This window comes from Macadamia integrifolia, chromosome 4 (genome assembly GCF_013358625.1).
Source record: "Macadamia integrifolia cultivar HAES 741 chromosome 4, SCU_Mint_v3, whole genome shotgun sequence".
NCBI lineage: Eukaryota > Viridiplantae > Streptophyta > Magnoliopsida > Proteales > Proteaceae > Macadamia > Macadamia integrifolia.
In genome coordinates this window covers 20,186,725-20,204,036 of record NC_056560.1, presented here as the reverse complement: position 1 = coordinate 20,204,036, position 17,312 = coordinate 20,186,725, and the positions used below count along the sequence as shown (strand labels likewise).

At 37.2% G+C, this 17,312-nt stretch overlaps 1 protein-coding gene across 4 annotated transcripts in view; it reads left to right on the top strand.

Moving 5' to 3' along the window:
- LOC122077097 (AP-4 complex subunit mu) overlaps positions 1–17,312 on the top strand; it is a 21,731-nt gene that overhangs the window by 311 nt on the left and 4,108 nt on the right. The window contains exons 1-9 of one of the 4 annotated variants that reach the window (XM_042642891.1): positions 1,217–1,371; positions 3,825–3,919; positions 4,868–5,071; positions 7,782–7,898; positions 8,017–8,145; positions 9,484–9,610; positions 14,169–14,272; positions 14,385–14,489; positions 14,588–14,682. In XM_042642891.1, the coding sequence (XP_042498825.1) occupies positions 1,314–1,371; positions 3,825–3,919; positions 4,868–5,071; positions 7,782–7,898; positions 8,017–8,145; positions 9,484–9,610; positions 14,169–14,272; positions 14,385–14,489; positions 14,588–14,682 (1,034 nt within the window). In that variant the 5' untranslated portion in view covers positions 1,217–1,313. Of the gene's footprint in view, positions 1–1,216; positions 1,372–3,824; positions 3,924–4,867; positions 5,072–7,781; positions 7,899–8,016; positions 8,146–9,483; positions 9,611–14,168; positions 14,273–14,384; positions 14,490–14,587; positions 14,683–17,312 lie in introns of those variants that run through there. The other 3 variants (XM_042642892.1, XM_042642893.1, XM_042642894.1) reach the window with 3 other exon arrangements.

The following is a 17,312-nucleotide window of genomic DNA, read 5'->3' as shown; positions in this document are numbered from 1 at the left end:
AGAAGAGAGGGAAAAAGAGGGGGAAGAAAATAGAGATCCGTGGCAGTGGGGGAAGAGAGAGACGTGAGAGAGGAGAGTTAGAGAGAGGAGGAAAGAAATAGGTGGGATTACACATTTACACCACCACTACCCTGGCTCTAAATGTAACCGACTCTCATTGTAGCAGCGAGCTTACTGACTCTCAATGAACGAGGTTAGGGGGTGTTTGGTTCGATAAATCAAATGGTGTATATATCGGATACGAATCTCAATCTTTTGATAGACATTCTTCTGAATTATGTTTCTTTCTGAAAAATCGTTTGGTTGCCTTGAGGTAGGGTGTCAATCGGTCGGTCCGGCTTGTTTTCGGTCCTGGTTGAGTCGGTTTTGGTGTGGGAAAGCTGAAACCGAAACCGAACCAATAAGGAAATTCTGGTTTTGGTTTGGTTTCGATTTCGGTGCGGTTTGGTTTCGGTTTGTCTTCGGTTTCTTAAATCGATTTGTAACCGGGTTGGTTTGGTTTTTGGTCCAGTTTGGATTCGACTTTCCATACAAATGTATACAAAACTATGCAAATTTTGATTTTTTTAATGAATTTTGGAGTGTTTCGGTTTCTTACTGGTTTGGTTTCAGTTTCAGTCCGGGTTTTGAGCCGGTTTCGGGTTTGGTTTCGGGTTCATTCGGTTCCGGTGCGGTTCGGTTTGGTTTTGGGGTTGCAATACTCCAAACCGAACCAATAAGGCTTCGGTTCGGTTCGGTCCATGTTGTTATCGGTTTGGTCCGACCGATTTTACTGGTTCGGTTTAGGAATTGACACCCCTACCTTGAGACTAGTACATGTTTCTCGCGGGTTGAGATATTGGCTTCCATAGAGAACGTCTCTCCGCTTTCTCCTTTTATACTAGGTGGTAAAAAAGTTGCTCAAATCTGAGTTTAAGTGTTGAGGTAAACTCATATTTGAAATACATCCTTTATAATATGGTCATTCGTGGGAAGTAGGGTGCTCACTTATGAGGGTCATCATAGTGAAATCAAACAACTCAAAAATTAAGAATTATCATTCTAAATAATGTTATCCCAAAGATTTACTGAACCAAACACCCACTTAGGGTTCCAGGTTACCGACTCTCGAGGACTGGGGCTCTGTTTTTACCCTTACTTTATTAGGTCATTTTACCTGCGGTACTCGCATCCGGATTTCGGGTTCGGGTGTTTATACCAGAACGAACTGATCACCCTTGTCTTAATCAGAGCACCAAGACGACATAAGCGAGGGATCAGACGAGGGATCTGGATTTGAGTTTCTCCTTTTCTCAGTGCACAGAGAAGTCGGCATGATCTCGCAGTTCTTTGTTTTGTCGCTAAGGGGTGACAACATAGTTTTCCGTGACTGTAAGTTCTTTCTCTGTTTCCTCTCTGAATGATTTGCTGTAAATCCCATTTGAGTTGGTTATCCCTTTGAAGGGGATTTCCTGGGTTTAAACTCCTCTCTTCTGGCACTCAAAAATTCGAACTTTGTGAACTTGTGATCTATCTTTCTTCTTTTTCTTTTGCTTTTCACAATTGAAATTTGAAAAATTCAACCTTTCAGTCACAGACTCTAATTATGCTCTTAATTCACTGTGATTACTGAAGATTGGATATTGAATATCACAAAAAGCTGAGATGTAGTGGAGAATTACATTGGCATGTAAACGTCTCTACCAAAATTGTGGTTGTCATTGACAGATTATTATATGTTGGAAGAAACCTGCAGGTGAACTTTTATAACCTCATTATACTCCAGGTCACTGGTCTGGAGCTAATTACTATAACTACCTGCGCCTAATGCTAAAGTATTGATCTTTACAATACTTCAATCAATCTCAACAAAGTCTCTGGGTTGACCGCCCTTAGACTCTCTGAGGGAATAAATTCAAACTGCAAAAGAGAAGGGCGGTGGGGTAGGAGATGTCTAAGTTAATCCACATTAAGACCAAAAATGAGTATACTTGGTTGACAATGACCCTTTAGGCTCCATTATGGACAACATTTTAGAGGACTTTTCTTAACGACAAAAGGAAATTGTGTAGGAATATATTAAGAAAATATATTTAATGAAGTACAGATATGCAACACCGAAACTAGGAAATAAAAATATAAGAACAAAGAAAAAGAAATTGTATTATCATGGTCAATGATACAATTGCCACTTGGGGAGTGGGGGGAGATTCCCAGTGTCTATCATATGCTGGAATGCAAAGAAATATTGATAATTTTAACAACTAGAAATTGATTTTCTGGAAAGTACTTTTCCATCAAAACATTGGAGCCTTTAGATATTAATTTGTCAATAGTAAATTTCTTCACAATGCTGTTGCCTGCAGGAAGAACTGCACTTTGCAGGGGTTGCCGTTCACTCACACTGAGCTATATGAGAATCTTAATTCCTTCTGGCCCAAAAAGGCAACAAGCTGAGGCTCCCATATAAAGAGCCCAGACCTCTCCCACTCCCATGATCATCTATATTTGTACTTACAGCAATTCCAGGTCTTTCCAGAATCTCAAAAAAATTATCAAATTGGGAAGTTTTCAGTGTTAAAGGTTTCCCCTAGGATCTTGATGATCCTTGATCCATAATTTAATCAGCTACAATGTCTGCTTTGTCCTCTACAATTTTGAAGCATTGAACAAACTAGGAAATTCAAGTGTCAAAGGCTGCACTGTATACACCATTAGTCTTTCTGAATTTAATTCCTGTCTCCATTACCCAAATTTCCTCTGATTTTTTTCTTCCAAAAGACTCCCTAGTTGTCATGATACCCTTCTGCAAGCTAGTGCGATGGCTAATGCTCATGCTTGCTGTTTAATGAACCGTATGGCTTGTAGGTTGTTGTTAGAAACATATTTAAATATTTTCATAGTTTCAAGTTTGTCACTTCCTTGCAGCCTTATTTTAGGCAAAGAATATGATTACCCAAGTTGTAATGAAATTTCATTCTGATTTGGACAGTTCTGTCCTAAGTATTGAAAGGTGTCTGTTTCTTTTAACATATTTTTCCCGAAATTCTCTTTAATTGAAGTTAGTGATATCGTGAGGCTGTTTCTTGTAGTTGAGTTTCGTGAAAATGCTGAACATTATTTCTTAATTGCCAATATTTAATTATCTCAATAATTTTATACTCTTGTTCTTCAAAACTTCCATATTAACATTTCTGAGAGTGAGAAAGTCATGCTTTCTTGTTGAAAACTAACTCTACATAAAAAATAGAGATTTCCAAGTTTAAGGACTCACCTGATCTGACAAAATTGTCTGAGAGCCTTTTAATCCCCATAAGGAAAATTAGTGAATATTTATTTTTGTTAGCTAGGAGATATTGAGTTTGATATTTATCTCATCAAGAAAGGTGAAATGGAGAAAGTCACACTTTTCATGTTAAAACCATTTCTTACGGATTCAATCTGATAAAATTCTCGGGGAAAATTGAATTCCCATAAGAAAAGTTAGTCAATTTTTTTTTTTTTTTAGTTAAGAGAGACTGCTTTGATATTTTGTCTCATCCACAACTCATTAACTGTAAAATAGGAAAAAAGAAAACACAAGAAAAAAAAAATATCAACATCTACACGTGAGCTCTCTCAGTTATTTGTCATCCTTTAAATGGAGTCAAGTTTACTTTTCTTCTTCAGTCATCTGAGTTTTATTATTGTTATTATTTTCTTAAGTCTCGGAATTTTGTATTGATTCTTTTTTGAGCTTTAGCTAATGGACATCATTTCATTTAGAATTTTGTATAGGTATGGTGTAGCTAGTCAGATAACCTGTAACATATAAACTTCGTTTTAATTTCTTTGCATGAATACAGATCGTGGTGATGTACCAAAGGGAAGTGCAGAGATATTTTTTCGCAAAGTAAAATTTTGGAAGGAAGATGAAGAGGAGGAGGCACCACCTGTTTTTGTAGGTATTTTTTCTGAATTGGTGAAAAGTTAATTCTTTTCCCAAGTAATTATAAGAAAGGAAGATAGGGTTCACTAATTACTGACAATGGTAAACATGTCCATCAGTCCGTACAAACATTTCTAAAAACTAATTTAGTTTCCAAATTTCCACTAATTCTTGGCTGAATAATTGGCCTAGGCAGACTGGGAAAGAAGTGTTGAAAGATTGAGTGGTTGTTTTTTTGGATGGATAGGCCCCAAGGAGAGTTGAAGTCATGACCACTTAATTGTGAGGTTTTTTGGTCTTAATACTGAGCTACCAAGGGGTTACTGAACATGTGGATTGGTTTATGGAAAAACTTTCATTTTTCATTCTTTTCGCCCTGTGGCAACCTTAAGAATGCCCTGTGGCAACCTTAAGAATACTGGAAATGCTTCCAACCACCACTTTTTCATATTGAAATCTTCTATGAAGATGTGAACCTGAAGTAGACTAATGCCTTGTTGGAATGGCCCATTGCCCCATACGAATCAACTCTGAGGGAATAAGGGTTACTCCCATTGTGATTAAGAAGAGACTACCAGGAGGTTCAAGACCCAGGGGACTTGGATGCACAGAGTGAAGTATCAACAGGTTGAAGTTAGCAGAGCCTTTGCTCAGCTGTGCTTGGGAGTGTAATTATTCTAGCTACTTTTTGGTTCATTTTGTTATAGTGTATATGGTAAATTTTCTATGGTTTCAAGTTTTGACCTTTTACAACATCGCTGTGTTATTGCAGCTTTGTTTTAATATTTATCTTACAGAACTTCATAAAAGGAATCTTTTTGTCTGAACTCTTGCTCTGTCTTTAGCTTCCAATTTTTTTTTTATTGTCCGACTTTCAAATATAATCATTTTTACTCTTAATTCCTCCTCTAATACAAGTTGGCAATTCTTTTGGTGTCCCCCACCCCCTGATATGGGTAGAACTTGGATGGGGTGAACTACTTTCATGTGAAGGTCGCTGGATTGCTATTCGTTGCAACTACAAGAGTTAATATGTCGCCTTCTCTTGTTTTGGAGCTGTTACAACGGATTGCACGTGTCATTAAAGATTACCTTGGGGTTCTCAATGAAGATTCATTAAGAAAGAACTTTGTTCTTGTCTATGAGTTGCTTGATGAAGTCATTGTACGTATTGCCTCTTCTTGTCTATTTTTAGGAGGAATATTTTAGAGTCATGGCAAGTATAAGTTTCTGCATCTGTCTCTGGTAGTCTGGTTTTTATGCTATTAAACAAAATAAATATGCTTATTTTTTTGGTTATCGAACCTTCTTGGCTAGTTAGCTATGTGGTAGTATTTAGTTTCTTTAATACGGCCTCAGCACATTTCTGCCACTATACTGAAACAGTGGTCTGTTCTTATCCAATTCAGTTATCTTTCATGCACTCATGGAAGTGCTTTACTGCTTTGTGTTGAAAGTTGAAACATGAAGTAGCTCATAAGGTGACATGCATCTAAAGAAAGCCCATGTTGTAATGCTTGAAATCTCTTGATATGTGCTTCACTGTTTAAATTTCCATTTAGGATTTTTACTAGTTGTTATTTCTAGGAATTTGTAATTTCATAGAGCATGGAATTGAGTTTTTGGAAAAAGTGAATTTTTTGGTATGTGTGTATTAAAAATGCATAATTTATATTGATGTAACCATGTTATAATGATTGTGTGGAAGTTAGAGTTCCATGTGAAATCAAACATCTTAGGTTACAAGTGATGTGTTAGTGATGTAACTGCGAATGATGGTAGGGATTGATGGATGATGTAATCTGGGAGAGCACATTTATTAATATAACCCAAGAGATGAGCGGGTTGGTATGATGAAAATAAAGTTGTTGTTCAGCCGATTCTTTTAACTATTTTTAGTTGATCTTTACTCCTAGTTTCTTACCTTCTTCCTCGTAGTTCTATGTTCTTGCCCTCTTGTTCCTGTCATCTTCTTTAGTTAGTTTCAAGGTCTAAATTTTGGATTTCACCTCCATTTCACCCTTTTCCGAAACCAAAACTTCCCAGCAAAATGTGGGAGAAATTTGGTCCATTTCGAGGCCCAAACAGTGGAACTTTTCTTTGACACTTCAGGGAGTGCCTATTTAAACGTGATTACACATTTGAATCATTAGATTGGGGGAAAAAACCCAAAGTGGTGGTTTTTCTTTGGTGTTTCTAGTGTATAGTGTAGCCTATTGTATCCATTCCCTTCTATAACCTATTGTCCACATATTTTAGGCCTAGAGCACAACACTCGATAAAAATTTTGAAATAGGCATTAGGAATGAAAACCGTAAAATTTGCGAGCATTCCACATTTATCAAAGTGTGAAACCATTTAAGTATTTATCATTCATTCAAAAATCCAGAATACATTGTCAAGAAGTGTCATCCAAGACATTCAATAAGTACAATTGCCCATTGTTTGATCACAAGTTTACAACCTTATGTTGATGTATACAATGACGTTGCTTTTCCCTAACAGTTCGAGCTTTTAGGTGAAACAGTAGTGAATATGGTATCAGAGCAGGGAGGTTGTGTTCGACTCCTAGAAGTGCATTGGAAGAGTTTTCCCAATATTTCTTCTCCCTCAGGGCCCCACGAAGGAAATGCCATGTGAGCTCCACGTGCAAGGACCATGGGATCTTGGCCTGCACATGTGGGGGAATGTTGATCTATACATTGATGTTGCCTTCCTTTACAGTTTGAGCTTTTAGGTGAAACAGTAGCGAATACCTTAGGTCTACGTCAATTCCACATACTATTATGGGGAGGGTCAAAATCACTAGGCTGCCCCTAGACCTACGAAACCAATGCATTACTCTATGACATGTGATGGCCATGTAATCCTCTGGCTTAAGAATCTCTCAAAGTCCATCACAACAACCTTATAGGTGGAATCATCAACCTATGGAAGATAATGCAACCTACGGAATGAATTACTGGGATGTTTTTAGGGACCTTAGAATGCGTCATTGAGTTTGTCACAATCTCCTTCATAGACCAATACAAAATTGATAAGATCTTATTTTGACCTTTACTCCCCTGTTAATATGTCAGGCCATTGGTTTAATTATAAGGTGGTTTGGACCTGTCAATGTGTCCCTCCTCTTTGGACCAACACAATCTGGGACACATCTCATTTTCAGTCTCCATCATACAGTACTTGGGTATTTTTATCAATTTAGGGTTACATTACTTTGTTTATGCTTTTCAAATGTTGAGGAATTAACTCTTTGGTATTTTTGTCTCATAAATATCTAGTTTATATCCACTGATGCATATTAGAAGAATGTCTGAAGTTAGACCCCGATATGTAGTCAAATTTCAGTTTCAAATAATATCTTATGAGTCATAATAGAAATTAATGATGTAGATTGATACTTTAGAAGGGATTGATGGTGATGTAATCTAGAAGGAGAGCTCTTTGTATAACAGGGAGGCCTTTTAATATTAACTAAATCTTTTTGTTATTTTGGATTAAGCTTTGCCACCATTTTGTTCTCTCTTTTTTTCTCTGGATTATGACATCATTTTTGTATTTATGGTGAAAATTATACCAAAATGCTGAGTATTAGTGTATTTCCATTTATGTAAATGATGGAAGCATCCATTGAAATTTTTTCTTAAGGATTATAAATATTTTGAATATCATATTTCTATTTCTTTATAAAGAATGGAACATATTTATGTTTATATTTATATAGGTTAGCATGTGTTTTTAATGTTGAAAGCTTGATCATCTTTTTTGCTCTTCTGATCACCGGACAATAAACTGATTCTGCAGAAGTTAGTTTTTCTGTGGGTTTCAGGTGTTCTATATATGTCAGCTTACCATATTTTGTTTGTGGCAGGACTTTGGTTATGTACAAACGACGTCTACTGAAGTACTGAAATCCTATATATTCAATGAACCAATTGTTGTTGATGCTGCACGGTTGCCTCCTCTTGGCCCTGCTTCCATGTTCATGGTATTTGGGTCATCTGGTTAATCACATTCCTAAATAGATTTGCTTTGACGACTACTAATTTTTATTATTGTCCTGGGATGAATATGTAATTGACTCTTGATAAATTTCATTTCTGCAGCAAGGCACCAAAAGAATGCCGGGGACAGCTGTCACAAAATCTGTTGTAGCAAATGAGCCTGGGGGTAGGAAGAGGGAGGAAATATTTGTTGACATAATAGAGAAAATAAGTGTCACATTCAGCTCTAGTGTGAGTAATATGCACTTTATTCAATTTCTTATGTCCTTTTCTGTTGTTGATTGTCAAAGAAAGAACATATTTTGCCATTTTTTTTTTTTCAATTCCAATACTGCCTTTTCATTTTGATAAATTACTATACGTGCCTTTTAATAATTATCTGATACTTCTATTTTTTAGCAAATATGGCATACAATTTCTTTCTGCATTGGCGATCCACGCTCAGGATACAGACTTTTCTCAATTCTTGGCATACAAAATATTTCGTCTGCTGAACTGAAGATGGAGAATCATGTGTAGAAAATTATTCTTTTGGATGCTGGTGCTTCATGGATTCAGTTCTTCTGTTGAGAAACAGGGGGGAAAAGAACCTTCTAAAGGCTCTAATATCCAAATACAGAACAAGAACCTAATATCTATCTATTATGTGTCATCTTATTTGTTTCATTTTGAATAGTACTCGTTTTATGAAATCCTAATATTTTACTATAGGTTTTCTGTAATTCTGTTGTTAATTTTCTACATTATAATGCTTCACTCTTTTTCTCCCCTGGTTCTTTTGTTGGTTCCTTTGCTACATTTCATAATCCTTGTTCTCTTGTTTCCCTCTTTAATCTTCAAAGTATTTGCTGCTGGTCTCCTAATTCATTGCATAATTTTCCAACTCTAGGATTGTACTTTCAGAGTATACTTGTAGATTAGTGACTCCACTCTTCAATTAATGAGTAAAATTATATTAAGTTTTCTTGATTTATGTTGAAATAGCCTCTTGACATTCTTGGGGTAAGGCTGCATAGTTTTTGCCCCCTAGACCGCATATGTGGGAGCCTTGTGCACAGGGCACGCTCTTTTTTATTTACCTCTTTATGTTACATGGTAGTGAGAGGGCGGGCCTCGGCGCAATGGTAAGGTTGCTCCTTTGTGACCTAGTGGTCGTAGGTTCGAGTGGGAAACAGCCTCTCCGTGAAATGGGGGTAAAGGCTGTGTGCATTATGACCCTCCTCAGACCCCGCAATGGCGGCAACCTTGTGTGTTGGGTATGCATTCTTTATGATGTCTGTCCAAAATTGATATTTGAAAATATTCTAAATTTCTTATGATGTTTTACATAAATATTTTTACTAATTTTTCAAGCATTAGAGCTTTGTAGCAGTAGTTCTTAATGCATCTACATTTCTCTACATAGGTTCTTTTTTTTTTTTTTAACTTATTTTTTTAGGACTTTTTCAAAAGTAATTTTAATAGGCATTCAGGTTCGTGTTTCTGTACACATGACTTCTTTTTTTTTTATCCTGTCCTCATTCCTTTCCTTTGAACTGTATTTGATGTAACGAAACATTTCTTGAGCAGGGTTACATACTTACTTCTGAAATTGATGGCACCATCCAAATGAAGAGTTATCTTACAGGCAACCCAGAAATCCGTTTAGCTCTTAACGAGGACCTGAGCATAGGGAGAGATGGGAGGTCTATATATGGTACCTGCCACACAGCATTTAATATTAATGATTGCCATTGATATGTTATTTTTGACTTTTAAGAGATATGATGAGCTTCATTGAATGTTTTAATTTGCATAACTTATCTTTGCATTTGAAATTTTTAGGTTGTTCAGCTGGATAAATTGATTTTTCTTTTTTCCTTTGATCACCTGGCCATTCTTGTTGATGTATACATTTACGAAGCCCCCCTAACAGTTTGAGCTTTTAGGTAAAACGGTAGTGAACATGGTACCAGAGCAGAGAGGTCGAGTGTTTGACTCTTAGGAAATGTAACAGGGTTTCCCAACACTTCTTCCCCCTCGTCATGGGTGCGTACAGGTTGTGTCACTTGTTGGGGGGTGTTAATGTATACATTTACGTTGCCCTTTCCTGACAGTTCGAGCTTTTAGGTGAGACAGTAGCGAACGACTTTGTGGAGCGAATATGAGCTTCTGGAGCAAATTACTAAATCTCCAAAAGTTATGAGCATAATGGAGCGCAAATGCATATATTTTGTATGCATGTTGGTTGGCATATTTGTGAATATATGTGAGTACGTACATTATTCATTAAAGGAAATCAGTTGTACTTGCATTGTTAGTTTTCATTGTTTGATTGAAATAAGTGGCCAAATGGCATAGTTATAGATAGATGTCACTTTGGTGAATTTCATCATTACCTATGTTTAAAACCTTTTCCAATATGGTCCAAATAGCTGCTATGTTTTCACAGCCAAAATGTTGGCTCGACTATGACACTTGAGGAGGCATGAGTGGGTGTGCATGGTGCACTGTGGCGTCATACTAGCATTATGGAAGTAGAGTGTGGGCGATTTGGGTAACCAAAGAATCATGATGATTCACAGTATGGCTTCTCAAGGGAGCTGATGTTTACCTTTAGATAGGATTAATGATAAGTTGGAGTTATGGAGATCTAGCTTGGAATCAAAAGGTCTAAAGATAAGTAGAAAGAACAAAGACGAAGTATATGTATAGGTACAATGGACCTTCAATTATCTTGAATTCCACCACCTCGACATTTGGGGAGGAGGGAAAGGTATCGGATCACGATAGCATGGACACACGCTAGTGTTGGACCCCCATAATCCTCAAAAGATGCCTTGAGGGGGAATACACAATATGAACAAAAAGGGAGCCTCCACCAAGAAAAGGGTCTAGGACACGTAAATGTCTTTCCTAATAGGGGGAAGAAACTAATGACTCAATGTATAAGATTGGTTTGCACAAAGATTCTGGGCAAATGTCAAATGACAGATTGGGAAGGTGTTAGGCTCCTAGTTTGCCCGGCCCCATCTCTGGTCTCCGTTGTTTTGACCATTCATTGTTTGTACCCTACTAACTAGCCCTGAAATCTAGGTCACTGCAAGCTTAAACTAGGTATCTAAGTAATCACATGTAAAATCCTGAGTCAAATAGCTTAGTTATGCTAACCTAGGTTATGGTACAAGGCATTAATTAAAGCTTGAACTAAAATGATATAACAAATGATGAGATTCTAGATTAAACTACTTAATAGCTAGACTAAATTAACTAAAGAAGAAGTAGATTGAACTACTTCAAGTGGATGATTTATCAAAGCCTAAATGATCTAGTTTAAATGGATTAAACTAAACGTACAGTTTAATTAAACGGTTTATGAAGCTTAATTATGCTAGTTATGTTTATTTAAGCTAAACCTAAGTGGTGTATTGAATGTATTATAGATTAACCTAAATGAACTAATGGATGAATGGTTTTAACTAACGAAACTAGCTTAATTAATTACCCTAGGTTGAGCACCTAATCAAATACTAATATAGATGGATAGATTATGTCATGATATTGGTGAGAACAAGATAATCTATGTACATTAACAAATCTATATGCATACATGAAAATGAGGAAATTAAATTGATTTAAGCATGCAATACCTAAATTATCATATATGTTAATTTACACTAACTAAATATGACGAGCATGTCATTGACTAATCTATCTAAACCTAGTGACTCCAAAAATGGAAAAAGAAGAGAAAAGTTGGTGGCTGGTAGTGTGGTTTGGAGAGAGGTTGAGAGAAAGAGATGGTTTAGGGTCTCCCCAGCCTAAACTTTATTAATTAACCCTATTTAATACATTGATCAATTAAAAAGAAAATCAATTGGACAAATCTAATTTAACATGTAATTAAGTCTAAATTAACATGTAATTAAATTAAGTTAACATCAAATTGACCTATATCATTTAAGTAGACTAATTTTGATAAAATAATTTAATATGGTATTAACTAATCTAACATGCCATTAATTAATTAATCTACCATCAAACTTAGGAAGAAAAAATTACCTAATAATTCGGCTTTAATCAAAATTAAGGGGAGACAATCCTTAATCTCTTGACTCAGGGAAGGATTAGTAGACTAAAAAATGCTTAGACTTGGCCATTCTTCCTCCAATTTTTCCTCCTTTTGGGAAGTGGGAAGGGTTTTTATTTATAAGCTTTGGAATAGGGACAACCTTCTTTTGTTTCCATATGTGGGACTAAAAGAGAGGAGGTTGTCCAAAAGAGGTGTTTTTGGACAAGAGATGCTAGGGGCCATGTGGCACTCCCAGATTGCTTGAGAAAACCCTAGTTTTAGGTTAGATTTCAAGGTCATATCTTTTTAAATTGTTAGTTGGAATTCGACGAGTAATATGTCATTGGAAACCTCGCTCCAAGAACTTTCCAATAGGTTTCAATGATGCGAGACACGGGTGTGGTTTTGACTGAGTACCCTATCGTAAATGCGGGTAAAGCAGGGACTCTAACCATACAATAAAAGGGAGAATTGGGGGACCGATTCGCATCGATCTCGCACCAAAGTTTAGTGTCGGGCTCGAGGGAACAAACAACACTAATCCACAACTTCTCAGTCCACTTTTGAAAATATTTTTTATTAAAGGTTCATAGGGGCAAAACAATCATTTTCTACTCTAAGTTCACAAATTTCTTTAAGTATATAACATCCAATGTGCGCTCCTGGCCTTAATTGGCTAGGTCATGCCTCTGGCACTATTACTTTGAAGAAATTAGAGTGCTCAAAGCAACCCTACGCTCTAGATACATTAGCATGGGATAACATTATAGGATTTCGGTCCTATTGTGTTGGCCTTCGGGGGCATTAGGACCACTACAGCGTGGTTATGCTCGGCGGGGCTACTGGGCTTTCTTCTGCCAAAAACTTATTATACTATAGTGAATTTGGTGGTGGATGTAATGCATGTGAATTGCAATTGATTTGCTTGTGGTGGTAGGCTTTATGCTGGTGCATTGAACCGCTATTCACAGATATCTCCGGCTCGAGTTGTGGGTTGCATTTTTAGTCTTTAATGCAGACTTGTGTGTCGCGTATCTAGCTTTTAATGCGGAGTTGTTTGCGATTAAATAGTGTTCGAGTTGTTACTTTCATGCTTAGGGGGGCTATCAAGAATCCGTTATCTCATTCCTCCTTTTATGAAAGTAGGTTGGGTGATGGATTATCTTGGTGGTGGACGTAATGCATGTAGGATGCTTTGGCTTGACCGATCTATATGGTACGTTAGGTAAACAGCCGGTACCTTATTATAGTCGGTCGTTATAAGCCTATGATTGATTGTAGTGGTGCGTCAGGTTGACAGTTAGCACTTATTATAATTAGCCATAACCCGTCAATATTTTCGTATGGATCCTTGTGCTCGTCCTTGCTTGGAATTCCCATGTAGCTGACCCCATTAAGTTGGGATAAGGTTTTGGATGTTGTTGTGGTCAAAATAGAAGGAGACTAACACCTTCCTAGTCTGTCATTTGACATTTTCCCAAAATCTTTGTGCAAACCAGTCTTATCCATTGCCTCATTAGTTTCTTCCCCCAGCTAGGGAAGACATTTATGGATCCTAGACCCTTTTCTAGGTGGTGACTCCATTTTTATTCATATTGAGTATCCCCCTCATGGCATCTTTTGAGGATCATGGGGGTCCGACACTAATGTGTGTCCACACTATCGTGATATGATACCTTTCCCTCCTCCCCACATGTCGGGGTGGTGGAATTCGAGGTAAGTGACTGTCCATTGTACCTATAGAGGGCGTTAACAAATTGAGTGGGGAAGAATGTTACGACCAAAATGTTGGCAAGGGCATGACAGTTGAGGAGGCACATGTGGGGGGCGTGCATTGTGCTCGATGATGACCTTTGTTTTTGGTACGGGGCATGCCGTTGGACCATGGCATCATGCTGGCATTATGGAAAAGAGTTATGGGTGATTTGGGGAACAGAAAGTTATGATGATTCGAAATATGATGGTACGACTTTTCGAGTGAGTTGATATCTACTTATAGAAAAGGGGCAATTGCTTAAGAAACTACCATGAGGAAGGATGGTGTGCGTCACCCTCCTTGGTGCTAATGCATCACTGCATGGCATTGTGGCTTGCCGCAGTAAGGCATGCCTAATGGTTGTATATCTGTTTCTTTTTTTCGAATTGTTATTATTGTCATAATGTACTGCTTTACAATATGTCATTGGTGTGCCTTCTGCAACAGACTATAGTAGTTCTTCTGGAGGAGGGATGGTGATACTGGATGATTGTAACTTCCATGAGTCTGTGCATCTTGATAGTTTTGACATTGACCGGACTTTGACTTTGGTGAGTCAATTATGATACTGTTATCATAAAGGTTAAATTTTAACTGAAGAGATGCTTTCATTTTCCCAATTGATCACACCAGTATGTCATTCCACTTTTTTTTCTTACTTAGGTACCCCCAGATGGCGAATTTCCTGTGATGAACTACCGTATGACCCAGGAGTTCAAGCCTCCTTTTCGTATTAATGCTTTGATTGAAGAAGCAGGGCCATTTAGGGTGAACACAATTTCTTGATTTTCCTTTTTAGTTTGAAAATTGCATGACAGTACCTTCTGATTTTGATATAGTCTAACGCTTTATCTTCTCTTTCTTAGGCTGAAGTGATACTCAAAATACGTGCTGATTTCTCATCAAACATCACTGCAAACACAATTTTAGTACAATTACCGGTGCCAACGTACACTAATAGGTATCTTTGCTTTCATGTTTTGTGCTTTGTTTGTGTCTCTGTGATCATGACTTCAGTGATTGCCAAGATTGAATAGGAAAATGTTGTTGCATACCCTAGAGTCTGAGAATAATTGCTACGTAAGAATTTACCTAAAAAATTGGTAGTTCTCTTTTTATTTGAGTAATTTTTATTGATTATTATCAAGCCATCTTGCTCGGTCCAATCTGGCCCTGTCATATGCTATGGGCTTTGAATCTTGCCACAATTGGGTCTGGGTGGTATAGATGGTTCTGGATCTGGGCCACAAATCATGTAGTCAACTGGGATTCTTTTTTAAGGTAGAAACTTACCCATACTCAATTTTCAATAGAAAATGAACATAAAAAAGTACCAGAATCCTAATTTCTATGTTGTCAAGACTCAAGGCATCTCCTAGTCGACAAAGCATTTTCAGTAGGCCTAGGTGACCGATTGCCTTTATTTAGGGTGCATAGGTCCAAAATACGGGAAATGGAAGGGGAGGAGGGTAGAAATGAGGAGAAAAGGGTGGAATATGGGAAAATAGGGAAGAAGAAGGAAGCTGCTGCCTCCATCTCAGCCAGCGCAATAGCAGCAGCAGTGTAAAAAGGAGGAGGCAGAGGAGGAGAGGAGGAAGAAGGTACCTACCTCTCTTTGCTTGCTGTTGGATCAATCTTGCTACTCACTTGGTCATCTATAGTCGAGGAAGGGATGGGAAGAAGACGGTGATGTCTCCTTCTTGCCTTTGAGTTTGGCTTTAAAATATCTCATTTTATTATTTTATGGGAGAAGGTACTTTGAGCAAGTGGCATATAGGAAGGCATGAATGAGGTGCGTCAAAATGGTATCATATATAGGAGGCTGTGAGATCATTTCATGTGAGGAGGAGAGAGATAGACACAGAAGTGCTAGTGTACCCTGCCCATGGTGGTTCAGAGAACCGTTTCCCTTACTTTGTACATGATATACTTACTTGGAGGATACAACTTTTTACTTTTCCAGACATTTCCTTCCCCTAAAGCATAGTATTTCATACATAACCCCCCCCCCCCCAAAAAAAAAAAAAAAAAAAAAAAAAAAAAAAAAAACCTCCCCCCACTTTAGGCAGCACACTTTAGTCGCCTAGGTGCCTACCAAAGTGCAAAGGCATCAAGGCACCTTGTGACCGCTTATGCTCGCATTGGTGCCATGACAGTTTTGCTGGAATCAACAAATACACGTATTTTTCCATTAAATTTTCTTAACTTTTTGTGTAATAAATTTGTCGGGGGAGAGTTTTCTGTCCAGGAGTAGGGCTAACGAGAGTGCCCGTGGAAGCATCAACAGGAGTGGGATTTTTATCTTTTATAGTGGGTAGGCCAATCATTTTGCAAGGGCCTGTGTTTGGGCACAGGAACCATGCTCCCATATAGGCTCCTTTCCCAAATTTATCAGGTACATAATGGACTTCTACCTGCTCAATTATCGAGCAAGTCCCCAAGTTGGATGCAGACTATTCCCATTGACACCTGTAACTATATTGCTATGGCTGTAAATTCCCAGATGAATGCTAGCAGCACAGCTTTGGTGCAAAAGAAAAGAACAAAAGAGATTCTTAGAATATTCTATTAGGCCCTAGAATGTGTGAATTATGATTGACTTGGGTGGAAAATGTAAAGAAGTTATTAAGACCTAGCTAAATCCACCACACCTTGAAAAATGGTTTTGTAGAATACGATATCCTATTTTATATTAGAATGGGATTATAGCCAAGGTTCGAAATTTCATTTCGTTTCAGTGTTTCAGTTGGTTAAAAAAATCAACTCGGTGAGATCTCGGCTGATATGGTGTATTTTTTTTTCGGTTGACTGTTTTGGTGGTCAAACGACCATATTTTAACCTGAAACTTGGTGGGTAGCTTATTTTAAGGTTAATAAACATGCTTAAAACATAAAAATGAAAAAATATTAGAACATGACATTGTTTTAGAGTTGCACCTTTGTTTGGCAGCAACCGTCGAACTGTTCTGGAGAATTTACCTGTTTCATTGCTAAAACAAGATATAATATGATAGTAAAACAAATAAATAATGCATCTAAGCCATGATCAAAACGTACATCAACATTGACTAACTAATATTTAGAGTACTAGAGTAATATACTATGCAACTTTCAAATTCACAAGTCCCAACTTAAGTCATCCACTGAACATATTAGTTGCACAAGCGTAATCATAATGACTATCTACTATCTACTATCTACTATCTACTGGAAAAACTACGACGGCCTAGCTGGATTCCACGCCCAGTATGATGGAGTCGACATGCATTTTCGTCTGACTGCACCACAAATGCATGCCATGTCATAGTCTGACACTTAAATATTAATCTCTTATTTTTAAAATCAAAGTAGAATATTTTTCCCTATTTTTAAAATTATTTTTCAATTATTAATCTATTTTTCATATCTTTCGAAAATTAAAAAAATAATTACCGGTTGGAAAACAATTTCACTCCGATGGAGTTGTAGAACAGCCATTGGTGACTAACATATAGATAGTTGACATCCATCAAAGCAATATTTATCATAAAAAGTAACAATTTATGTTAATGGAAAATGAATTTTTAAATCAGAAAAATATATATATATATA